Consider the following 27,478-nt stretch of genomic DNA (forward strand, 5'->3'; position numbering starts at 1 on the left):
ACTTTCAAACATTCTTGATGAAAAAACCAGAGCCGAAAAGAAAATTTGACTTTCAAACACAAGAATGAAGAGAAGCATGAAAAGATAAACAGCAAAGAGAAGTCATAAGGGACTTACTAAAGTTGAACTGTTTACATTCCTACATGGAAAGACAATATTTGTAACTCTTGAAACTTTTTTCAGTATCTGGGTAGTTGGTGGGATTACACACATACACACACACACACACACACACACAGAGACAGACAGACAGACAGACAGAGAGATAGAGAGCACAAGGTGAATTGAATAGGATGGGATCATATCTGAAAATAATAAAAGTAAGCAGTGAGAGAGAAATATTTTGGGAGGAGAAAGGGAGAAATGGAATGGGGCAAATTATCTCTCATAAAAGAGGCAAGTAAAAGACTTTTCAGTGGAGAGAAAAAGGGGAGAGGTGAGAGAAAAAACATGAAGCTTACTCTCATCACATTTAACTAAAGCAAGGAATAAAATGCACACTCATTTTGGTATGAAAACCTATCTTACAATACAGGATAGTGGGGGAGAAGGGGATAAGCAGGGTGGGGGGGATGATGGAAGGGAGGGCATGGGGAGGAGGGAGCAATTTGGGGGAGGGATAGAATCAAAAGAGAGAATAAAAGAAATGGGGGGCAGGATAGGATGGAGGGAAATATAGTTAGTCTTACACAACACAACCATTATGGAAGTCATTTGCAAAACTACACAGATATGGCCTATATTGAATTTCTTGCCTTCCCAAAGGGAATGGGTGGGGAGGGAGGGATGAAGAGAAGCTGGAACTCAAAGTTTTAGGAACAACTGTTGAGTATTGTTCTTGCAACTAAGAAATAAGAAATACAGGTAATGGGATATAGAAATTTATCTTGCCCTTCAGGACAAAAGAGAAGATGGGGATAAGGGAAGGGAGGGATGTTAGAAGGGAGGACAGATTGGTGATAGGGGTAATTAGAATGGGTTTTGGGGTGGGGGAGGGGAGAGATGGGGAGAAAATTTGGAATCCAAAATTTTGTGGAAATGAATGTTGAAAATTTACATAAATAAATTTAAATTTAAAAAAAAAGAATTATAAGATCTTATATCTAAAGCCAGAAAGGACCTCAAAGGCCAGCTAGTCCAACCTTCTCATTTTATAGATGAAAATGAGGACCCAAAGGACATGATTTACCTAAAGGTTCATAAATAGTAAGATCAGAATTTGAACTCAGGTCTTCTGACTCCAAATCCAGCTCTCATGTCTGACAACTTCAGACATTCTCATTTCCAATGTCAAGTTGTGACATTCTAGGTTCTAAGAACAGCTTCTGTTCAAATGTTGTACGTGGAAGGTCATAATTTTGTGCTCTGACATTCCCTGTTCTAAGATCCCTCCCAGCTCTAACATTCTCTAGTCTCAATTCTTTTCTTTCTGCAGCTTAGAACTTCTGAAATTTGATGAATCTGATTCTCCTTTAAGCAATTTTTCATTGGTCTCTTTTTATCAACTGGTGCCTCAGACATCTATTAGCTGTGTGACCCTGGGCAAGTCATGTACTATCTGTTTGCCTTGGTTTCCTCCTCTGTAAAATAGGAATTATAATCATACCTACCTCACAGGATGTTGTAAGGATCAAATGGGATAATATTTGTTAAAGGCACCTAGCACAGTGCCTGACACATGGTAGGCACTATATCAGTGTTAGCCATTATTATTGTCATTATTAATATCTAATAACATTTTCATTTTTACCAAGAACTGTCCATAAATTTGACTGGAAAGGTAGGTGAAGGGAAGATTATAGAGGGCTCAGAAGGCCAAGTGGAAGAGTTTATCATTTATTCTAGAAGAGACAGAGACTCCTCCCCACCAAAGGGAGACACCAGAGGAGGGCTTCCTGTCTTACCAGCCTTAGCAGAGAAAAAAGAAATCAAACAACCAGAACACAAGCAGGGCTTCCTCAGGCACTATTTGCACAGGTTATGAATCTCAGGTCATGGCGTGCCTGCAGCTGACTCTGGAGTTTACTCAGGATTTTGCCAAAACCTAGAACAAATCTCCAACACACATCCCGGGCATCAGCTGCTGGGGTCTCAGGGTACCGATGACTTGGGCAGAATTTCTGAGGCCACCCCTAGAATGGCTCTTCTGCCATGAAGCACCTCCCACTCCCCCGTGCTCCTCCACTCTAAGCTCACTGGCAAAATCATTTGACTTGCTTCTGATTCAAGGCTCTATGGATCTTTGGTGGATCTTTTTTCATTCTTTATGAATCTTTTAAGATTCATAGCACTGTATGGTGGAAAGACAGCTAGCTCCTAAGCCTGCTGGCCCCATATGAGACCAGGTAAACAACTCTGAGCAAGACCTTTGCCTCTCTGTGCCTCAGTTTCCTCATCTGTCAAAGGACAGAATTGGTCTATGGACATTTCTTTATCGTGGCATGCTGTGATCGCATGATTCACAGACAAAATACAGGACAATAGGGCTCATCACATTGGGTCGTGGCTTACCTCTGAGACTGTCTGGCCAGCTGAGTGACCAGCCTTAAGTCACCACCTATTCTGGGGCTTGGTTGGACTGGTAGGGATGTTTAGTGCAGAGTCCCACCGCCCTCATTTTTACAGCTGAGACCCAGAGAAGGGGTAAGGACAGAGACAGAATTAAAACCCAGATCCCATGACCAGAGATTAGACCTAGGGTCTGGGCTTCCAATTGTACCTGGCTGCCTGCTCTCTGTTTGGGAGAACGCAGAGGTCAGAGAATCAAAGGGACATCAGGATGGGGCTGCACCCTGTTCTAAGGTCGCTCCCATCTCTGACATTCTATGTTCTAAATTCCATTATCAGGCCTGACATTGTGTTCTAAGATCCCTCCCACTCTGACATTCCACATTCCTTGTTCTAAGAACCTCTCTCACTCTTGACTTTGTGTTCTATGAGTTAAACTCTCTCTCCTAGCATTGACATTCCCTAAAGTTCCTTCCAGGTCTAACATTCCATGAAGTGCCAGACTGCCTCCTTGGACTTTTCCAAAGTGAGACCAGGATCTCCTCACCAGTTTGCTTTGCAGATGAATTTTCTATCCTAAGTACGATGTTCTCATTTCATATTAATGGCTTCTCTTTAGAGGTGGGGAATCATTCAGGCTAATGAGCTAAAAGGATCATTGGGCATGGACCCTGCTCCCAGCAGTAAATAAGAATTCAGTGAGGTCTCCTGGCATATTCTGAAGTACATACACACATGTACATGCATGCACATACATACACACATGCACACACATACATCCACGACCACATATGCACACATGAACACATGCACATATGCACACATGCACACATTACACACACATGCATATAATCACATACACATATGCACACATACACACACGAACTCTTTAGTAGTGCCCTCCAGGTACTGGAGCTGGGAGAAAGAAAAAAAAAGCCTATTTTTTCTAATGGAAATGAAAGCAGCCACTTTGCCATAGAAGGAAGATTTTGCCCACATGCTGGGGGAATATTTATAGCCAGCCGCCCTGGCTGCTTCTCAGCTCCTGCTTCCCTTGTCCCCAAATGAGGCCCTTAAATCACTCTGCAATAATGTTGTCTCTTTAATAAGCCTCGTCAAATGCAGTTTTCACTGATGAGACAACAAAATCAGGGGAAATGATGCTGGGGCATGTTCTGTCTCCTTGTTCCCGCTCTCCACAGCTAGCTCAGGAATGAGGAGCCTAATGGTCCCCGAGGATTATTACGTGTGATGGGGCACACCTTGCCTCAGCTGTCAGCCTAGGTTCAGATTGCTGGCCCTTCTCTTCCTAGCTGGGTGACCATAAACAACTTCTCTGGGCTGCCATTTTCTCATCTATAAACTAGATATGATAACACCCTCCCCTGTCTACTGAACCAGGTGATTAGGCCTCTCCTGCCTCCCAGTAATGCAGTTTATACTGTACAGTGGGAAGGTCCCAGTTGAGGGGAGACGGGGGCAAAGGGAGAAGGAAGGGGAAGGCAGGAGTATGTCTTCATGTCACCAAGGGGCACGGAAGGGAAGCATGTAGGGTGGAAACAGCAACTTAAGAGGGGTCATGAACGATTATATAAGCCAGGAGGAGAATGTTAATAATGAAGAAGGTGGTGTGACAGGAGTCAGGAACATTTGGGTTCAATCCAAACCTCAGACCCGTACTAGTAGAGCATCCTTGCTCAAAACACTTCACCTCTGTTCGCCTCAGTTTCCTTTCCAGTCCTTTCATCTCTAAATCAAGGTTCCAGCCAGGATGGGTTGCTTGTGGGAGCCTTCCCCATTGCCCCTGAGCTCACATTTACTTAGATAGAGACATGCCATTTCTCCCAATTAAATATAAGCTCCCTGAGGGGAAGATCTGTTGTGGTTTTGCCTTTGGATCCCCAGATGGCACACGGGAAGATGTTCAAAGATGGAATGGCCTACCATGGGAGACAGTGGGTTCCCCTTCACTGGACATCTTCAAGAGAAGAGAGAAGATTCTTACTTAGCCTTGGAGACCCCTTTCATCTCTGACATCCTGTGATTCTCTGATTGGATAGGCATTCTATAAAGACTTAGTGGATGAATTCATTTCCTCCAATAAAATCCTCAGAGAGGGTTAGAGCTGGCGTCAGAAAGCCCTGGGTTCAAATCCCACTTTATACACTTACTATCTGTGTGAATATTGGCAAGTCAATTGGCAAGTTAATTTCTGTGGGCCTCAATTTCTTCATCTGTGAAATGAAGGGGTGGTCTAGAAGGGGCTCTGAAAGCCCTTTCCAGTTCTAAGATTCTGGGATGCCTCCAAGTTCAAATGCCATTTTTTTTAAAGGAGAAGCCTGATCCCAACTGAGATAGCTCTACTTGTAGAGAATAATCCATCAGTTAATCAATAGGCATTTATTTAGCACTTACTATGTTCCAGACACGCATCATAAGATCTTTAATGTCAGAATTAACATTCTTTGACCCATATAGCCCCCAATTTAGAACTGGGGTAAACCAAAAAGAACACTAGACTTGCTATCAGATGACCTGGTACTAGCTGCGTGACCCCAGACAACTTCTCTGACCTGGCCTTCTCTCCTTGTACAATGAAGTGAGTTGGTTCAGCGCCTCTCAGAGGTCCCGTAGAGGTCTGAGCCTGTGAGTCTGAAATCCTAAGCCTTGACCTGGCAGCCCAGGATGAATGGCCAGCTCAAACATCCATCCATGAGGATAAAGTCATTTGTGGCCAGCGGAGATGTGGATGGACATTCCTCAGTGGCCACTGCTTTCCCTACCTTCTTATCGACCACATTAACAGACCTAATCCTGGCCTCCAAAGGGTCAGGCTGATTGTGATCCAGGGCCTGTAATGAGAACATGTTACACTGGTATATAATTCCTGACTCCCATTACAATCTTTGTCATGAGGATGAATGAAACTCACTGGGCGATGCTTCAGCAAGCCTCCACCGAAATGTCTCTGCAGAGAGCTAATTGTACCCAGTAAGAGGCTCCACGCCTCATCCTTCACTTTGGGTGAGCAGACTTCTGACACTTTAATTAGGCTGCAGTTGGGGATAGGACTGAGGAGGTGAAGACAGAACAGACAGAAGGGGAGCCTTCCAGAGAGGGGGAGCAGAATGTGCAGGGCTCCCAGGAAAGAAGGCGACCCCAGAACCAAGGAAACCATCGACACAATGATGACAGCAGTGTCAATGGAACGTCAATGAAAATCACAGTTGAAGGGGGGTGAGATTATCATGACCAAAAGAGAGATAAGACAGCACCCCCATGTCCTCATTTACAGAGATGAGGGACAAGAGGGTGGAACATCGCATGTGTCAAACTCGGTTAATATGTGGGTAAATTCTGTTGATGCATTATTATTGAGGCAGCTAGGCAGTGCAGTGGATAGAACACTAGGTCTGGAGTCAGGAAGACCTGAGTTCAAATCCTGGCCTCAGATGCTTACTAGCTATGTGACCCTGGGCAAGTCACTTAACCCTGTTCGTCTCTGTTTCCTCTTCTATAAAATGAACTGGAAAAGGAAATGGTAAACTACTCCATTGTTTTTTGCCAAGAGAATCTCAAAAGGGGTCACAAAGAATCAGACACGAGTAAACAGCAGCAACAATTGCTAACCCTCTATTTTTTATTCTTAGTAACAAAGGATGGATCTGAGAGCCATCCCAGTTTGGCCTCTGCAAGACTGTAAGCCCCAATCAGGAATGACAAGACCCAGTCAAGCAGATGGCCTCATCAGCCAATCAACCGGCATTTATTAAGCACCAACGATGTGCCACACACTGGGTTGGATGTGGAGGATTCAGATACAAAAAGGAAATATTCTCTATTCTCAGGTCACTCTGTCCTTGGGAACTTTAGACCATGACTGGCCAGAGCTAATAGTAATCATGATCAATGTATTTCAAGAGTTTTCTCTTGGCATGACATTTTTGTGCTGTGGACCAATATTTTAACAGTCTGGTTAAGTTTAAGGATAGGTCCATTTTCAGAATAATGGTTTTAAGTATATAAGATAAAATACCTTTAATTACAAAGGAAACCAATTCTATTGAAATATGGTTATCTATCTGAATTTGCTTTTAAATATATTATTTAATATATTTAATTTTAAATGTGATTTTTAATTATATATATATGTGCATATTATAGATATAAATGTATCAGCAAGTTTATGGATCCCAGGTTAAGACCACCTAATCTGTTTTTCCTCTTCACTCTTCATCATTCTGCTCATCTCTCCCCGGAATAAAGCACTGAGTCACCTTATCACCACTAAGAAAAGCAAAATCAATTCTCTCTTTGGTTGAGCAAATCATGGCCTGACCCAAATGAAGGAACCAGCCATGATCATCAATCGTGGGTCCCGGCTCAGTCCCAGTGGCTCCCTCAGCAGCTGGTAGCACGGCTGCTCCCAACCTAGACAAACCACATCAATATCTGCCACACTGGAGCTTCAAGAGTGACCAAATACCTCTTCATCACAACAACTCTGTGAAGTGGGTCCTTTCAGGAACATAACCCCTTTGTAGGTGAGGAAACTGAGGTTTGCCCATGGTGACTTGCCCATGGCCCTCGATATTGAATTTGAGTTAGAAAAGACACCCAAAAATCATGTAGTCTGACCCCCTCATTTTACAGATGAGGAAAGTGAACCTCTGAGAGATTAAGTAACCTGCCCCAATCACACAGTTAGTGACCAAGGCAGGATTTGAACCCAAACCTTCTTCCATACTCCATGTCTAGCACTCTATCCATTCCACAGGCTGCCTCCCCAAAGTCCATCTGCCCTATTGGTGAGTGGATTTTGCCTGAATTGGTTCTGTCTTGTCTTTTCTTGGCAGATGACTAGGCAAAGCAGATGGAACCATCCAAAATCAATCTCTGTCCTTAAATTTCCACCCACCATCACTCATGAGCAAAATCCGCTGCATTTGTATCTGGGATCATTCTCATTCTCAGTGAATACGAGTCTGTCGGCTTCTGGAAGGGCAGAGAGGCATCCCAGCCGAGTCCCAGCAGGCTTTCCCTGCTTGGCCTTCTCATGAATCATGTCAGTAGATGTAGTTGGGGGCAGGTATAGCTGTGACCCAAAAGGCCCTTGAAGGGCTCAGGGCACCCAGGAAGAAGGGATGGGAGCACTGAGGGCCAGGAGTCAGGCCAGGTCCTGCCTTCTCCGCAGAGCCATCTTAGACTCCTCTGACCTCATTTTCACAAACCTCTCCTTCCTCCAGACCTCTGTGACAGTTATCACCTGGACCACCCAGTGAAGCACTCAATTCTGGAATGCCAAGGACTGTCTGTGTTTGAGTCAGCATGTCACAATTGAGGAATAAGAAAAAAAAGCCTTGGATTGAATGTAGAAGGACCTGAGTCAAATCCTACTCTGTCACTACCAATATAACATTTAGGCAAGGCACTTCATCACTCTGTGCCTCGGTTTCCTCCTCTGTAAAAGGACAGAGTTGGACTAGATGGCTCCTGATCTATTATTAAGATCTATTATTATACTGTGTGTGTGACTTGGACAGGTCACTTCCTCTTCCCTTCACCTCTCTTTCCTCTGTAAAATGCAGGCGTCAGGTCCCTTCTATCTCTAAATCGATGCTCCCATGATCTTTTGAACAGGTAACATCTAAGGTTCCTCCCCAGGGATCTGACATTTTGGAAATTCACATTCAACCACATAATAAAGGGAATCAAGAAGAACAGGGACTCTGCCTCCTGCCCTGCACTGAAATCAGTGAATCAGCAAACACTTGTAAGTACTAGGAGGGTCACTGGACTAGGCACTGGAGGTGCTGCCTTCAGGAAGCTTACACTAGAATGATGTAAATACTCCTCCTCATTCCCCATGGCCTCCTTGGGATGGCAGCGGAACCTCAAAGGTTGATGATGAGAAAGTGACCCTACTTGATTCTAAGTTGGCTGCCTTAGTGGCTTCCTGCCTACTAAACCTAAGAAACAAGCATTCTAAGAGGAAGGACAGCATTTCATTGTAACTCTGGGGCTGTTAATAGTTTCTATCTCATTGCCAGAGGAAATTTCCCAGGAGGAATCTCCTTCTCCAACACAGAAGGACACTCATTATGGGCATGTTGGTCTTAAAGAAGAGCCTGGGTCACAAAAAGGATATGTGACCTGAGTAGGGTCACACAGCCTAGGTTTCTCAGGCATGGGACTGAAGCCAGGTCTTCCTGACTCCAAGGCGACTTCCATGCCCTCTGCCTCTCAGTGAAATACCAATGAAATGAGAGATCTGGCCCCCAAAATAGAATCATTCAAAACAGTGATTTCTAGAGAATTTGAAGCTTTCTGGAGTGTTTTTCTCAGTACAATCCTATCAATCAATCCACAAGCTTTTAGTTAAATAACCACTTTTTTCCAGGCCCTGGGCTGGGCCTTTGGGATCTAAAGACAAAACCAAAACCAAAATAATCTCTTCCCTCAAGGAACTTAAATTCTTTTGGGAGAAACAACATATGTATATGTAAGTATAGTCAGATATATATTTATATTATATATTACATATTATTGATTTATGGATTCATATATACATACATGTACATATACATACAGAGAGAGATAGGACAGAGAAAGATGACAGAAACAGAAAGAAGAGAGAGAGAGAGGAGAGAGAGAGAGAGAGAGAGAGAGAGAGAGAGAGAGAGAATAAGAATATAAGATCATTTTAAAGCAGAGGCACTAATAGCTGCTTACGAACTAGCTGCATTATGAACATAATGAGCACTATTTTTTAGATTTTCCAATTGAAGTTGAGAGAAATGACATTCACAGAGTCACCCAAGTAATCATTGTTAAAAGTCAGAATTTGAACCCAGGCTTCCCAACACTCACACCGAAGTTCTTGCCATCACATAGTCCTAGTGCATCCCAGTCCCACAAAGGGTGGACACATAGCAGATACTCCAGTAGATGCCAATAGTAAAGCCCCAAGGGATGAAATCTTATCCTTAGGTTCCTAGAATGATGCCCAATACTATCCCACGTTCTCCTCCTTCTCCCAAACTTCCTGACATCAGTGATCCATGCTACTGCCCCTATTCCCAGGATCATCTTTGCTACCTGGAATGGTTATTGCTTTTCAAAGCCTGGTTGAAGTGCCCCCTCTTACATGAGGCCTTCCAAGATCCCTCCAATTATCTGTGTTCTCTCTCTTCCCAAATTATCTAGTATGTACATGTCTAGAAATGTCTTCATTTCCCCAGCGCCTAGCACAGTGACTCATATGTAGTAGGTGTTTATTAAATTCTCTTTAGAGTCTGAATAGAATGGCAGAAATGGGTGATGTGAGAGTCTGGCTCTGTAGTTTCCTTGGTTCCACTGTGGGCATAGTGGTTTATACCAATCCCAGACCCTTAAATGGGACAGGGAAACAGAGATGCACCCAGAGAAACAGAGAGATAAACAGAGACAGAAGGAGAGAGAGAGACAAGGGATGAGGGTTACAGTGCTTAGCCATCTTTGCTTTGGATTCACCATCCTTACCATCACTTTTGTAGAATCACAATGTTATATAATATAAAGACATATCTGACTATACTTACATATGCATACGTTGTTTCTCCCAACAGAATTTAAGCTCCTTGAAGGAAGAGATTATTTTTGCTTTGGTTTCGTCTTTAGATCCCAAAAGTCTAGCCTAGTGCTCAGAAATGGTGATTATTTAACTGAAAGCTTGGAATCCAGAAGACTCATCTTCCTGAGTTCAAATTCAGCCTCAGACACTTTCTAGATGTGTGTCCCTGACCAAGTCATTTAACCCTGCTTGCCTCCGTTTTCTCATCTTTCAATGAACTTCAGTTGTTCCTTCTTCAGAAGGAAATGGCAAACCACTCCAGGATCTTTGCCAAGAAAACCCCAAACAAGGACCAAAAGAGTCAGCTGAAATGACTGGACAACAATAACCCCAGAAACCGTCTTTCTTTCTGTTTATATTAGAATCTCCAAGGTTTAGTTCAGGTCCTGGCACAGAGTAAGTCTTAATGAATACTTGTTTCTTTCCAACCTTGAAAGGGACCTCAGAGTCCAGCTAGCACAACTCGGACCTCCAATGGAATGCCCTCTACGATATGCTACTGTCCGAAGACCTCTGTCTAAAGACAGGGTGCCCACTACCATCGAGGTAGCCTGTCCCAATCATGGACAACCCTACTTGTTAGGAAGTTTTTCCTGATATCCAGCCTAAATTGGTCTCTTTACAATTCTCTCCACCCCTGCCTCCCCCACCCCGCCATTGCTCCTAGGGGTTCTCCCCTCTGAGAACCTATAGAATAAAATTAATCCCTCCCCTCCCCCTCTGGTGATTACCCTCCAGATACACGGACACATCTATCATGTCCCAGAATCTCCTCATTTTTCACCATCTCCAGCCCTTTCAACCATTCCTCATATAGTGTAGCACATGGATTCACATCCTTTCACCATCCTGATGGCTGCCCAGCTTATCACATCCTGCCTAAACATTGGTGCCCAGAATAGTGCACAGAGTTTTAGATGTGGCCCAGCCTGGGTAAAATACAGTTGAGCTGGGCTCTCTCCCCTTCTGGCTCTCAATGCAGTCCAAGATCCAGGGTGTTTTCTTGGCTATCACATCCCCCTGAGCTTGTAGTCCACTCACATTCCCAGATCTTTCACAGGCAACTATGGTCTAGCCATGCCTCTCCCATCTACAACTTCCAAAGTTGGTTTTTTTTAACCCAGCACAAAACTTTATCTTTATCTGCTGCCACAATTGTTAAGGTTTGGCCTCCTAGGCCTATCTTGCAGTGGCAGTGAGTTCACTCTTGGTCAAACGTTATCATAGCAAAGGGCTAGCATCTTATCATGCTAGAGCTGAAAGACAGCTTAGAGATCGTCTTTGTGCAACACTCCCATTTTATAGATGAGGGAACTGAGGCTCCAAGAAGCAAAGGGCCTTGCACAACACACAAATGACAAGGAAGGCCTTCTGACTCCTAAGCCAGAGCCAAAGACTCAGGCTTATGAGGCATTCAGGGGAAGAGCTCAGTAGGGCTAGTTTCACATAGGGCAGTAGAAAGAATGTTGACCTTTGGTTCAATTCCTGACTCTGTTGCTTTGGGTCTCTGTGTCCTTGGAAAAGTCACTTGTCTGCTAGGAATCTCAGTTTCCTTACCTAAAGATGGAGGGGGTTGTGTGGTTCAGTAGAAAGAGTGCTAGCTCTGGGTTCATAGGACCTGGGTTGAAATCCTGGTCTTCCCACATACTAACTGTGAAGATAAAGGCCTCACCTCCCTGGGCCTTGGTTTCCTCATCTCTAAATTATACAGTTGCACTAAAAAGTTCTTAAAGTCCCTTCCAGTGCTAAGTCTATGATCTGATGATCCCTCTCTGGGCCTTGACTTCTATAACAAAAGTCAAGTGCAAGTCATGTCATTATTTCTCTGATGGCATGGTCTTCTTTGGCAACGAAGGATGAACACACAAATTATTAGGAGGTGGACTATGTAATTTCTGAGACCCCTTATTTTCTCTCCCTTTCCTCCTTCCCTACCCCCACCCCCACCAGATACCTTGCTCTCCAGCAGGTCTGTGTTCTGCCGAAGCTCATTCCGTGACTTCTCAGACGTCTCTAGTTTCTTTCTCAGGGCAGTGAGCTCTTCCTAAAAGCCAAAGCAAAACACAATGAACCCTGAGAAGCGGAGATACGTTCTCACAAAGGCGAAGCCCACAGAATGGGTCACAAAGGCATTGTCTTTGAAAAACCCAATGGAGATGATCCCAGCGCACTCAGTCCACTCCAAAGATGGGCTTGAGTTTGGCTTTCTTGGGTCAGCCTACTTTAAGGATGGTAGATGATTATGATAATATTTATGATCATGGCAGCAATGATAATAACAGCCACATTTCCAGGGAGAATTTGTATGAAGTGGATGGTAAAGACCAAGCCTTGGAGTCAGGAAGGCCTGAATTCAAAACCTGTCTCTGACACAGTAGTATCTGTGTGGCCCTGGACTGGACATTTAAGCTCTCAGTGTCCCGAGCATCTCTTTAGACTAGAAGGCACAAGAGCAAATGCTCATCTATATGGGTAGAAACAACTTCCCCAAGGGGACGTCTCTGTACTAACGATCACAGATCTGTGGGAAACCAAAAACATAAACACTGCTGGTAGTCTTTACTGTTAAAAAAGCACCAGAGACGCATGACTGCACCTACAGGAATGTGGCATGTGACACAAAGTGGTCAATTTTTTGGGCTTGAATCCAAGCTGTGTCTTATCTACAGAGAAAAATATCCCTCCATGCAGCCATCCTCAATGGTCCGGCCTGGAGAGTCTGTCTCTGTCTCTGTCTCTGTCTCTCTCTCTCTCTCTCTCTCTCTCTCTCTCTCTCTCTCTCTCTCTCTCTCTCTCTCCCTCCCTCCCTCCCTCCCTCTCTCTCTCTCTCTCCGCTCCTCTCCTCTCTTCTTTTTCTCCCTCTGTCTCTATCTGTCTCTCTATCTTTATCTCTCTGTCTCTGTTTATCTCTCTCTCTCTCTCTCTTACACACACACACACACACACACACACACACACACACACACACACACACACACACACACACACACACACACCTGATTCTGGAGCACTTTATGGCCTAACTGGAGGGGCTCTGAAGCCATCTAGTCCAGTCTCTCCACCTGAAGAGGAATTCCCTCAACATCTCTGACAAGAGCCATCCAGCCTCTGTTGGAAGCCCACTAGTGAGAGGGAGCCACCACCTCCTTTCTTACCCCATTGCATTTGGAAATGATTCACTTTGCTAGGAAGTCTTTCGTGATATCCAATGCAAATCTCCTCCTTTTAGTCTACTGGGACCAAACAGCGCAGCTCTGATCCTGCTTGCAAGTGACAATCCTTGACTTGCTTACCCCACCCCTACCTCCAAATCTTCACTTCTCCAGGAAAGGATCATTCACCTACTCCTTGTTCAGCCTGCTCTCCCTCCTTCCTCATCTCTACATCTTGGCTTCCCCAGCTTCCTTCAAGTGCTGGGAAAATCCAGCCTTCTACCAAAGCCTTTCTCAGTCCTAGTGCCTTCCGTCTGTTGATTCTCTCTAATTTATCTTTGCTAGATCTTGTTTGTACAGAGTTGTTTACACATTACCTCCCCCATTAGACTACGAGCTCCCTGACGACATGTTCTATCTTTTGTAGCACCAGGACCGACCACAGTGCCTGGAATGCAGTAGGGGCTTAGTAAATATTTGTTGGCTACTGACTCATAATCTTGAGCTCCTTCATGATCCTGCTCACCCTCCAGCTGATCAATGTCCATCCTGTAACAAGGGGCCCAAGATGGATCAGACACGTTGAACAGATTCTCATTTTTAGGATGCTTATTTTTGTCTCTCTTGGCTCCCTGGCCTTACTGTATGTATCCTGTGGCCAGGGATGATTAGGTAACATCTATAAAGTGCTTTGCAAACCTTAAATCCCCATATAAATGTTAACTTTTATCATCATTACCACCACCATCATCATCATCTATCTATCCTTCCATCTGTGCCTAGCATTCAGCTGATGCATCTAAACAATTCTTGTATGACTGAATGAGTGAATGGATAAAATATTAAAGATTCTACCTACACACACACACACACACACACACACGTAGCTAAAATTTCCTGTTAGAGTCTTTCCTTTGTGTTAACATATTGCTTTCAGAAGGTCCCTATTAAAATGTAAATACGTTCCTGGGACTGATAACTGGTGAACTCATCAGTAGCCAGGATCCCCCTAGCAAAGATTAGCTGGGAACAGACTCCAGGAGAGGTGGAGTTTGATAAGGAAGGAAATAACTAAAGCACTGAGGCTGCTCAACTGCACAGGGTCTGGGGATGGGAGGGGGGGAACTACAACAGAGGAGGGTCTGGTCAGTCAGTGTCCACCATGAAAAGACTAGAGGTTAGTATGTCAAACCAGAAGGGAGAGAGGTGGCAGAATGGCCCTAATTAGCCATCTTTGCACCCGAAAAACAGGCAGGGAGTTTCTCTGCAATATGGCCTGGGGAGAGGAAGCCTGCCTGGAACACTAGGGAGTTTCTATCCTGGTAATAGACTTTAAGAATGTGGGAGAGAGATATATATGCATGCATGCATGCATGCATGTATTATGTATGTGTGCACATATACGTGCATGTCTGTATATGTGTATACATGTATGTGTATATACTTATATATGCGTGTGTATATGTAAGCATGTATGTATATGTGTGTATAAAGATACAGACACATATGTGGTGTATATGGTGCATATATGTCTATATGTCTATATGTGGTATATATATACAAGGTATATATGTATGTATGTGTGTAGTATGCATATATGAGGTATATATGTGTGTGTGTATATGTGTATATATACACACATATATTATACATGTATGTTATATATAATATATGTATATATGGCCATGTGTGTTTGTCCTTCATTGCCGGAGAAGACCATGCCATCAGAGAAATAATGACATGACTTGCACTTGACTTTGTTTTGAGTGAGGGAGGGCTGTGCAGGTCACCAGCCTCACTTCTCCTCCAGAGCCATCTGAATCCAGTGAACAGATATTCATCAGGATGACTGGAGATGACCCAGGATGAGGCATTTGGGGTTCAGGGACTGGGGAAGGAAGGGAATCTTAGAACAAAGCTCTGCTGCTGCTGCTGGGAGAAGGGCCAGGAAGGGAAGGACACAGGCCCTAGCACAGCGTTGTCTGTGCTCTAAAAATTTTCTACCTTGAGGCAAAGCTCCAGTGGCCCACCCTCATTACGGCTTTGGTAAGTACTGAAAACCTCTTGCCCATCTGAGATATCCAGCCGATTGGTCAGGAAATTCAGCAAGTGTACCTCCTTTGCCCTGAGCTGGTCCTCCCCGATGGTGCTACTCAATAGTGGCCGGATATGACAAAGCAGCTGCCACCAGGGCCAGTCCTTCACCACCTGGAACACCATTAGATTTCTCTGGATACATTGGACAGCCAGCTGCCGGATCTGAGGAGAGAAGGAAAGGGGAAAAGAACTGAGAGCCCAAGACTTTTGTCAATTAAAAAATGATGGATTCCCATGGAGCAGAGATAGAAGTCCTCACCCCAAGAGAGAAAGAAGTAGCAGAGCATTTCAAATAAGTCAAAATGAAGAGCTTTAAACTTTAGTAGGATGGAGTTACAATAAATTATGGATAATTAATTCCAACACCGTAAACATTTATTAAGCACCTACTATGTGTCAGGCACTGTGCTAGGGTCTGGCGATAGAGAGAAAAAAGTGAGAGTTCCTGCCCTCCACAAGTCTTCTGAGAGCCCTTCTTGGACTAAAAGTCTGATGAGACATTGGGACAGTGTCCTGGGAACTTTCTCCAATAGAGTGTAACTTCTTGGAGGGAGGGACCATATTTTTGTCTTTAAATCCCCAATACCTTGCAAAGGACTTTACATGTAGTAGGTACTTCATATTTGTTGCACTGAATTATCCAGCTATTCTCCAGCAAAGGGAAGCACAGGCAAATTTCTACTTAAAGACAATGACTCTCAAATTTTATTTTATGCCCATGGGTAGCAAACTTAGGGCAAGGTAGTACAGACCAAATATGCATATGGTGGATCCACACTGGTTTATTGAGGGGTACTAGGAAAGTTAATGGAATGCCAATAACCTTTTATGGTCAATCCCAGCCTCTCCCAAACTATCAGAGGCAAAAAGCCTGGATGGGATGGTCATGGAACTAACCCAGGGAAGGCGGAGGGCATTCTCAAATTCCTTACCTTCAATTTCTTGAATTTCTGGCGGGACAAGAATCCCTTGCAGGCAGCTTGAAAGAGAATTATATTCTGAGAGATCAGCTTTTCCCGCTGCTTTTCCAACCTGGAAACAACACCTGACTTCAGGAAGACCTGAAAGAATGGGAGGACATTAGAAATGATCTCTGGATCTTTGTGGATGATGGTGTTACTCAAGGACCCCAAGAAATAAATAAACCAGAGGATTGGGTCTGTGCCCTGCTGATCACAGCCCCTGGGACCCAGGTTCAAATCAGCATAGCATAGTGGATAGAGCATAGAAATTAGAGTTGGAAAGACAAGTCAGACACTTATGAGCTATGTGAACCTGGGCCAGTCACAACCTTTGTCTGCCTCAATTTCCTTATTTGTAAAATAAAAAATTTGGACCTGATGGCTCAAAGGTCCCTCCTAGCTCTAAATCTACAATCTATGTGCTCCAACCTAGCATGACCAACGTACCACAAGAGACAATATCAAGGCATCACAATCAGTCAATCAGTTGCCAAAAAAAAAGTCAATATTAGGTAAACCAAGGAGAGTCAACTCGTTTCTATTAGGAAACTGATAAGTTCCTTAGGGGTGGGAGAGATGTAGTGAGAGAAGGAGAGGACTGAAGGCTGTACTCATACCAAAAAGAAACAGTGGGGCAATAGAAGGGCATCTAACCTGGAGTAAGAAGGGACAATAATGGAAATCCTGTGTGCCCCAAAGTGAGTCACTTACCTTTCTGGGCATCAGTTTTCTCATCTATGAAATGAGGAGGTTGAAGGAAGTAGACCCTGAATTCCCTCTCAGCTCAGAATCCATGATTCTCTCCATTCTAAGGCTCACACTTAACTAGCTTTGTGACCCTGGGCAAATCAGTCCACATCTCTGAACCTGGTTTTTTCATCTGTATAACAAGAATACTCACACCTATTTCACAGGGTTATGGTGAAGATCAAATGAGATTGTAGGACTATAGAAGTGGAACTGGAAGGGCCTGTAAAAACTATCAAATCCAACCTTTTCATCTGACAGGAAAGGAAACTGAGTCAGAGAGAGGAGAAGTAACTTATCAGAGGTGAGCCTTTAGTAAGTGCCTGAGGCTGGATGTGAGCATAAGACTTGGAAAGTGTTTTCTCTGCAAACACAAAAGCACTTTTAGAAAGCCCAGCATTGTGGCAGGCTCTGCAGAGATAATTAAATGTCAGAGATAGCCTTTACTTCCGATCTAGCTTGAGTGTCTCCTACACAGGTAGAGATGACAGAAGAGAAAAGGCAAGGTTCCAAGAAATAGCAGGGACAATCAGAAGGCACAGGAGGGAGAGAGGAGAGATGGCTGTAGGCTGGAAGGTTAGGAAAGCTAAACAACAGAGGCATTTGAGCTGGAGCTTGAAAACTGAAATCAGATTCAGCTAAGCAGAAGGGAAAGGGGGATGTTCAGAAGTAGTATGGCCCTCTAAGTTCATTTACCCAAACTCATTACTCAAAGGAGGAAACTGATGCCTTGAGAAGGAAATAAGATGGCCAAGATCACTGAGCTAGGGAGCAGGGTGTGATAGGGTGCAAGCTCCAAGTTCAACATTTCTTCTCTTTCCTCACTCTGCTTCTCTTTGGTAGGAATACAACCTGCAGTCCATCCCTGTTAGAGAAGGATATGAAACGAACTGGGAAACCATCAGCATCTTCTCAAACCCTCTCCCTCACCCCTCGGAGTGCTTGGACCCTTCACTGTGTTGAACAAAACCCAGCTCTAAGGAGCTTCTCGCATTTGATTCTGATTCAATGCTGGATGAAACAGAGGGTCCCCATCAGTCCTCCATTCATCTCCACCTATTTTCAGGCATGGCAACATTTGTGCCAAAGCCTTAACCATCCTCTGTACAAGATGGAAAACATCAGAGTCTCAGGCCCTTGCTGCAAGAATCCCTCTTTGCTTGTTTCTGGCATTTCTGCCAAGACAATTAGCCTCATTGAAATAAAGATATGATTGACTCATGGCCTCCCTGATTACTTCAATAACGACTGTATTAATTTCACAAGCTAGTGAATTCGAAAAGCCACTATAAAAATCAATGGTCAAAATGATGAGGGAACCAAGTCTGTAGATTACAAAAGGTGGCCAGCTCTGCCAAAACACTATTGATTAAGTATGAAGGTCTCATTAAAAAGATAATTGGAAGCTACTATGCACAGAATAAAAATAAGTCATTCCATCCCACTGAGTCACATCTTACACATTGTCGTTTTTCTGTACAGCCATCCCAGATACAAATAAAAACGTGCTTTCAACATCAATATTATGATGGTGATATGGATGATGAGGCCATAGAGGCTGGAAATGAGAAGGAAATAGGAGCTGTTCACTTGCCCCCCCTCCCCGGTACTGAAACTTATCCAACCTGTACACAACTGTTCCATCTCCATTTCATTCCTCCCACGGAATTTGGAGAAAATAGTTATTCAGCAACATTAGACAATGAGACCTTCTAAATGAGTGCCATTTCCAGATAAAGGAAGGTTAGACCTTTAAATGCTGAATAGTTTTGAAAATAATATCTGATTTTATAAAAATCTTCCAATATACCCAGAAGCATTTGGAGGTGCTTAATAAATGATCATTGATTGATGCTAGATGTAGCAGAAGTAAGCATTGTGGGGTAGTGGAGAGAGCACTGAACTTCCAATCAGGAGAGACCTGGGCTTGAAATTCATCTCTGATGCTTACTAGCTCTGTGACCATCAGCAAGTCACCTAACCTTTTTTGGCCTCAGTTTACTCCTCTGTAAAACTGGGAATAATGCTATCTGTAGTGCCTCCCTCACAGGTTTTGCTTGATTATCAAATGTGAAAATGTATAAAAAGTGCTGTCACAAATTACAATGGAAAATTAGGACATTACTGTAAGATTGGACGAAGGAAAATGTTATTTTCAAGGAAAAAAAGAAAATAACAGCAACAATGATTAATATAGAGAGAAGTAGCTACATAGTACAGCATATAGAGAACTGAATCTGAGTTCAAATCCTGCCTCAGACAATTAGTAACTGTGTGACCCTGGGCAAGTCAATTCATCACTGTCTTCTTCAGTTTCCTTAAGTATAAAATGGGCTGTTACTTACTATTATCTTGGGCAAATCTCTTAACCTCTCTGGGCCTCAATATCCTGATCTGTTCAAGACTACCTAACCTATAAGGTCTCTTCTGATTCTAAACCTATGATCTTATGATCCTAAATCTCCCATGATGTTCCCATACCTGAAATTCACACCGTCCTCATCATAGCCTCTCAGAATAATATCCAGTTTCCTTCAAAGCTCAGCTCAAACACAAAATGTCCACCTCTTAATGCCACCACCACCTTCTCCTCCTCAAACCATTTGCTTCTAACCTGTTTGATGCTGATACTATACTGATAAGACTTGGTTCTAAAATCCAAGCCTGGAAGTTTCTCTTAAGGGAACAAAATGCCGGGCTTTGTGACTGAGCATTTAGCTGCTCAAGGTTCAGTTTCCCCCTAATTTCCAGCTTTTCAACTGCTCTAGCTGGCTAAAACAGCCAGAGCAGGAAGTAATTGTACTGTGTGTCAGACATTCAAAGCATTTTCGCATGCATTTTTAAATTCAGTCAACAAACATTAACTAGGTACTATGCAAGACCAGGACCAGGACACAAAGCCAAAAATTAATCAACCTCCATTCTATTGGTAGAATCAATATGCACATATAGTAGTAGAAGTCAAGTAAATATAAGGGGTTTTGTTTGTTTATGGGGAAATCAGGGAGGTAATAAAGGATGGGATTGAATGGTTAGTCTCATTTAACAAAGAAATTGAAACCCAGAAGATAGAAGGAACTGTCCAAGGTTGCCCAGGAGATAGAAGACAGAACTAAACCTCTAATACAGGGTTCCTCCCTCAGGCTGGGTGTCTAATTGTAAGCCTGCTGCAATGCATGTCATAAGGCCTTGTTAGGAGATAGAATAATTTTTCATAATTCATGTAAGGAGATACTTATCACTTACGATTTTTGTACTTAACCATTTCCTTTTTCCTTTGTGAATGTAAAGGAATCAGTATGGCTTGCTAGAGAATGAATACATGCATACACACAATTTTACTTGGTAATACTGATGAGTGAAGGTACCTTCTCTGGGTTCTCCCTAATATTAGTATGCTTATTTTCTCTCCTCAGGAAACCTCTCTTCCTGGAAGCTAGGCTGATATTCCTAGGTAGCATCTCAAGAGAAAGCTCTATTTCCCTTAAAGAAAGTCTCTATTGCCTTCCCTACATCCCAGTCATGACCGTGCCTCCAGTCTGCTCCCTTTAGTAGTGCAAAGGTTATCTGGAGATGAATGAAGCTCCTTCAAAAGCTCTGTTGGAAGTCCCTACAAATGGTTTCCTGCTTACCTATGCAGTTCATTGCTTTGCACTATTTTTGCCTTATGTTCCTAAACTACTGAGGAGAGCCATTTCCAAAAATTAGAGTTTCTTCAATAATGCTCATCTCAGCCCAAATGGACCATCACTTTTTGTTTCTTTTTTTCTCATTTTAGCATTATAATTCCTTTAGATAACAGATTTTGACATCCAGAGCAGAGAAAAGGAAGATGAGCATTGTGGTCTAAAGTTGGCCATTTCATTCCATGTAGACAATCATGGCCCTAGAGTCCTGAGGGCTGAAAAGCTAAAACATCACCCATGCATCATGGAATCCTAGCCCTAGAGCTGGAAGGGGCCTAGGAGGCCATATAGGCCAATACTCTCATCTAACAGATAGGGAAACTGAGGCCCAGAGAAGTCACGTGTCTTGTCCAAAGTCACCTAGGTAGTAAGGATCAGAGGCTGGATTTGAACTCAGGCCCCTACTCCAGAGGATCTAACCATGAGTAAGCCTTCTTTTGTTTCTTCCTCATCATATATGGGGACTTCACTATGTCAAAAAGGGAAAGCAAATGAGCTCTTCTTGGTGCTACTACCTTGACTATGACCTGGGAAACTATTCATCCTCTCAGCCACCTGGGAAGGTGCCACACCCCTCCTTTGGCCTTTACACTGCCCAGAGAAGTAGTGGGGACTTGGGACACCTCCATTCCTCCTTTGCTGTCACACACACACACACACACACACACACACACACACACAAACATGGCTGGCTGAAGAGAATATCCTTCAATCCTCATCATTAGAATACAAAAGGGGGCCTTTTTCTTTCTCTCTAAAATGGCAGCTAATTTATCACAAAACCACTCACTTGGACAGCAAGTGCTACTAAATCCAGAAAATGAGAGATACAAGAGAATCTGATCTGTTTTCTTTTTCCCTTGGTCCTGCAGGTGCCCAAATCACACTAATCCAGAAATCCTGGATGAACTAAACCAGAGAAATGGGGTGACTCACTTGTGTGTTGCCAAGTTGTACAGCTGCTTTCCCCAGGTCCAGTTCCTGCAGGAGTTCTTCAATAAGCTGGGGAGACAGAAACAGGGGATTGATTAATTGTAAGTCAATCAACAAACACCTACTATGTGCCAGATACTCTTCTAGGAACTGTGATTTAGGTGGTCCAGCAGGTGGAGTACTGGACCTGGAACCAAGAAGTTGTTGTTCAGTTATTTCAGTCATGACTGACTCTTTTTGGCCCCATTTGGGATAATATAATATTAGATTATATAGATAGAATATTAGAAGAGCGGAGTGGTTTGCCATTTCCTTCTCCAGCTCATTTAGAGATGAGTAAACTGAGGCAAACAGGATGAAGTGATTTATCCAGGATCATGTAGCTAATGTCTGAGGCTGGATTTGAACTTAGATCTTCCTGACTTCAAGATAGTTCAGAGGAACTCTAGACTCAGTGCTCTATTCATGGTGCCATCTAGCTGAAGACCTGTGTCTTCTCCGAGGTGAGACAGCCCCATCTCCCAAGTATCCAACAACATCGAGTGACTGGATTTGTCTTTTTTCTGGGTCCATGGGCAAGAGGAAGACACTGGCTTGGAGCAGAGGGCTAACTCCCTCTAGGGGGTCATCCTAGCCCTCACTGATGCTAGCTGACCAATCTCCAGGAACCGCCCATTCATCCCCACATGGGGCTTACGTTCATGGAACATTAAAAAGTCTATTATTCCCAGCAGAAACCATCAGACACATAGTTGCAACAGTGCAGATGGGGAAGATATTAAGAGCCTGGTGCAATTTAGTAGATGAGTTCCATTTCCCTCGGCCACAGATAGATATGGCTGAAAACTTTCTAAGACACCAAGAAATGAGCCTATTAAAAGTCTGGCCCCAGAACACAATCAGAGAGAAACCTTCCTCTGCTGACCTTGGTCAAAGCATATCCTATATCTCCCAAAACTGGCTGTTTTGGATTATTACATTTTACCTCAAGATGGTCCAGGGGAGCTCCAGGCATCGGAATGGATAGAGCCAATAAAATCAAAATATACAGGATATTTTTTTCTTAGATGAAAGGAAAAGGGGTAGGGGAAAGAGCAACCAAGCAAAAATAAGGTTTGATACACAAAGAACTTCCAGAAATTGCTCTGCATATTTGCAAAGGTCCTAGAAGGAACGGGGTCTCTTCATCTATGCCTTGAGGTATCCCTTCATTCAGCAAACCCTGAGAGGGGATCTTTCCATCCTTGAGGCAGCAGAATTGGATAGAGAACTCCCCCAGGAGCCTGACTTGTCCCAAAGTCATTAGCTAAATAGATCTTACTTCCTTCCTCTTCTTTCATTTAAGACTTTCTATGGCATCTTCAAGGTGAATGCTGCTCCAAACAGTTGAAGTTTGTTTGTAAAATTCTTTTCTATGAAAGAATGTTGAATTTAGAGCCAGAGGTCCTAGACTTGGGCCCATACCTTTTCTTACTAGCTTTGTGACCTTGAGGAAGTTTTCAGAGCAAAGACTTAGGATTGAAAGAGACCAGTTGTCCAACACAGGTACTGAGGAATTTAAAGGCATATTCAAACCAAGTGCCCTGACTTCTGATCTAACATTCTTTCTATACTATGTAAGAAATTAGCGTACTATTGACCTCAGTTTCCTCACATTTAAAAATGGGGGGTTTGAATGAAGGAGTTCTAAGATTCCTTGGAGCTCTATTTCTGTGTTCCGAGGAAATGTTCCTGAAGTATGCCACACATTTCCTTTCCTTCCATGAACTCAATCAATAGAATGATCCTTAGCCTTTCTCTCCAAAACCAGGATGGAAGATGGCTCAGCACTGTATTTGTTCTTTAGCTGTACCATCTCTTAGGAACCACAGATTTAGAGGATTTAGACCTCTGAGGCATTTTAATTCAACTTTTTCATTTTCCAGATGGGGAAACTGAAGGCAAGAAGGGTTGAGTTAAGGGGTTAACCCAGGGGGTTAACACTTGGCCAGGGCCATCTGATCTAGGATTTGAACTCAGGACCTGTAACTCCAACGTCAGGGCCAGGATGGCTATCATTTTTCCTGCTTCTATTGTGTCTGCTTCTCACTGGTCCTTCCCAAGGGCCCTTCTTATTATTTCCAACCTGCTATGGAGTGGAAACTCATTCAACCAAGATAATTAAGCATGGGCCTTAAGGATGATGTGTAGTCTACTAACAATCTCCTGCTTCTGGATCCTGCCTTATCAGTTACAAAATCTGTTTCATTTGATCTTCACAGCTGCCCTGGGAGGTAGACAGGCAAGGAAGTTGAGGCAAGGAGAGGTAAAATGACTTGCCCAGGGTCACAAAGCTAGTAAAGGTGTGAGGCGGAATTTGAACTCAGATTTTGCTGATTCCAAGACCAGTTCTCTGTCCACAATGCTATTGATAGAACATAAAGCAATAACACCATATCTTACATCTGTATAGTGCCTTGAGATTTGTAAAGTGCTGTTGCATGCATTATTTAATGCGATCTTCATAATAATTAGGTAAGTAGGTAGCACTGGGGATGAAGGCAGGGCCTGGAGTCAGGAGACCCAGGTTTAAATTTTGGGGTGACCTTCTGGAAGCCCCTTACCCTCCCCCACCTCATCCCTAAAACTGAAATTTGTTTATCTATAAAATAAGGGGGTTGGACCAGAGGCCTCTGATCTGAGGGCCCTCCCAGCTCAAGTTCTGGGCCTTTAAATATGTGAAAAAATATCACTGGACTGCTGATATCCCTAGCCCTCAAAGATGCTAGTTCATAGGCCTTAGAGTGAGGAGGGCTCTTGAAGACCATCTAACCCAAGGTCTTTATTTTACAAAGGAAGAAACTGAGATGTGGAGAAAAGTGACTCACCCAAGGTCATAATTCAGTAAACAACAGAGTGGGATCTGAACCCAGGTCTTCCAACTCCAAAGCCACCATTTTTGACCACACCACACAACAAGAAAGGCACCATGGCGCATAGGGAGACCAGGGTTCAGAGCCCACCTCTAACACTCACGAGCTGTGCCTCTTCACCTCTCTGACCCTCATTTGGTTCATCTGAGAAAGGGACGTGATCATCTGTAGCACCTTCATGCTAGGGGTGCTGTGAGAATCCACAGGGGCCATGTATGACAGGCCTGTTTTGATCCTTAGGTGGGCCATACCAGCCTCAGTGCTCAGAATAGCTGGAGAGGGAGCATGCCTTGATTGGTTCTTTATATTGATGGCATGGCCCAAGGACAAGAGCAATTAGACTGGGAATCCTTGCCCTCCATTATTTATTCTATTAACAGATGAGGAGTTCGTTTAATGTGAGCCGAGAATTCAAAATCATGGCGTGAGCATCCTCCTGTGACCCTATTTTCAGGATAACTTCTCTAGCATTCAGTGCAAAGATTTCCCTTCCGGCTTCTCTGGAAACCCCCTCCCCCCATTTCTGCCATGAGATCATCCGTGCAGGCTTCCTAACACAGAAGGGGCTGAGCATCCCAGACGAGACTGAACTGGAGAAATTCAGCCAGCCGAGAGAGAAGAATGAGCAAACAGGGTGTGAAGCAGTTGGTAAGAGAGGGGATGACATTGGAAATGAATGGCTGCTGTATGAAAACAAGGGCTTTGGTGAGCACACACAGATTCTCCCATCTCCTAATTACACGGCTACCTGAAGGAGGGCAGCCTCCACACCTCGTGCAGAGAATCACAGATGAACACAATGACTAGGCTATTAGGGCCCTGAGAATATCCAGCAAGAGAGCTGAAAGGGGACTTAGAACAGGGGATGTCAGGGCTGAGAAGGGCCTTGGAGCACAGAATGTTAGAGCTGGGAGGGACTTAGAATATAGAACATAAAATCCTGATAGCCTGAAAAGATCTTAGAACATATAATATTTGAGCTAGAAAGACCTTAGAACACAAAACCCTGCATGTTCCCAAGCTGGAAGGAACTTTGGAACAATAACTCTTACAACTAGAAGGCTCTTCCTGTTACCACTTCCCTTTCTATGATCACAGACTCAGAGTCTCAGAGCCACAGAACTGGAAGGATCCTTGAAGACTACATAGTCTAACCCTTGCTTTTTACAATGGAGGAAACTAAGGCCCAAAGAGGCTGTGTGAGCATCAGAGGCAGGTTATAAACCCAGGTCCTCGGATGCCAAGGCCCTTTTCATCATACCACACCACCTCCTCAGCCAGTCCTTTACAAATCTCTTCTAGAACATTTTCCAGGAATCAAAGTCATCATTTAACTTGTGATCTGCCAACTCTGTCCTCTTTTCTGTATTTTTTAGAATATGCCTGGATTTCCTTTCCTTTATCAAAATGTCAGGGATGAAAGGAACCTTACAACAAAGCATGTGAGAAATGGGAGGGAAGATATTTCCTTACCTTTTCCCCTCTTGTCAAAATAGATCCATCAGGGGAGGGAAGGGGCAGTCTCTTTTATGCTTGGCTAGTAAACCTTAGCACCTGCCCATAGGGCACGCTAGGAAATATTTAACAACTGACTCCCTTTAAACACAAATCAAGCCCTGATTTGTAATTGTTTACCAGTCTCCAAGGTGTAAAGGCTCACACCGAAAAATCAACAATTCGCTCTCCTTCAGCACGAACCAGGCTGTAGCCCATCCCAGTTTGCTAATCGTCAATGAATTCCTGACTGGCTCTCCTTCCAGAAAACAGAGGGCCTTCCCCAAGGCAAAATGCAAAATATTCCCAAAAGGCCTCTCCAGGAGTGAGCTCACGGATGGGAAGTTCTAGTACTATAGCAGCCAATCATGAATATGTTTCTTGGACAAGGGGCCTTCTGGGACCCTGTGAGTGAGCTCTATGTGGAGCTGGCTTCAGTTTCTGCTGCTGGCCCTTAGGCTCTGGGTCAGCCACTAACTGTCTGGGTGACCTCAGATCGTCATCTTTGCCGTCTTCAGGCTCCATCCTCCCCTTTTTCACAACTAAGCAAATTGGAACTTGAGGAGGGCAAAGGCCCCTCCCAGCTCTTCCATCCCCAGTCCTAAGGCCCCTCCCAGGCCTGACATCCCCTGTTCTAAGGCCTCTCCCAGCTCTAACATCCCTTGTTCTAAGGACCTTCCCAGCCCCTGACATTTCAGATTCTCAGGCCCTTTCCAGCTCTGTATTCTAAGCTTTAGCTCACTTCAGGTTCTTTGTTTTGATAATCCATTTTGTAAAAACTCTTTCACAGATCAAATCTGATGAGTCTAGTTCTATAGAAGGCTAAGGGAGGCACCTTCTGGATGTTTACACTCCTTGTGAACCAGTATCAAACAGTCTGATGGATCAGGATCCCTCTCATGTGCTGATTCCAGGCTTCAGGGAATCATCAAGTCACACCATTTCAGGCTTGGAAGGAGGCAGGCGAGCTGAGAGTCCACAAAATTCCAATGAACGGTGAAATATCCTCCTTTGCCAACGACAGCGCTGAGCAACTCTGGACAGTAGCATTTGCCTGAGATACACATCTAGTGACGAAGGCTGAGCCACCCCGGGGTCTCCCTGCGTGGTCCCTCCCATTCTCCATGCTGAAGTTGCAGGACTTTGGGTCAGGATCAAACACACTCATTGGATTCACAACAGAGTTCCCCTCCATAGAAAGTGGCTGGTTCTAGTTGAAGCCTGGTTTGGACTTCCTTAGCCTCATTCTAATAAAGGAACTCCCAACTCCAAGCAGTCCCGAGTCTAGGCAAAGTCTAGAAAGGATGGTTTGGAAGCCCCCAAGGCTTATCATTAGGAGACTTCTTTAAAGCCTCAAAGAGTAAGAGGAATTTGG

The 27,478-nt window shown here is 43.9% G+C and overlaps 1 protein-coding gene across 1 annotated transcript in view; it reads right to left on the reverse strand.

Annotated features, from left to right (window-relative positions):
• The window catches only part of MYO18B (myosin XVIIIB), a 339,875-nt gene that overhangs the window by 181,522 nt on the left and 130,875 nt on the right, over positions 1-27,478 (reverse strand). Inside the window, exons 20-23 of the mRNA XM_072600101.1 lie at positions 21,701-21,766; positions 16,302-16,430; positions 15,388-15,531; positions 12,075-12,164 (exon numbers count right to left, since the gene is read on the reverse strand). Of these exons, the coding sequence (XP_072456202.1) occupies positions 12,075-12,164; positions 15,388-15,531; positions 16,302-16,430; positions 21,701-21,766 (429 nt within the window). The remainder of the gene's footprint in view (positions 1-12,074; positions 12,165-15,387; positions 15,532-16,301; positions 16,431-21,700; positions 21,767-27,478) is intronic.

The sequence above is a fragment of the Notamacropus eugenii genome, chromosome 4 (assembly GCF_028372415.1).
Source record: "Notamacropus eugenii isolate mMacEug1 chromosome 4, mMacEug1.pri_v2, whole genome shotgun sequence".
Classification (NCBI taxonomy): domain Eukaryota; kingdom Metazoa; phylum Chordata; class Mammalia; order Diprotodontia; family Macropodidae; genus Notamacropus; species Notamacropus eugenii.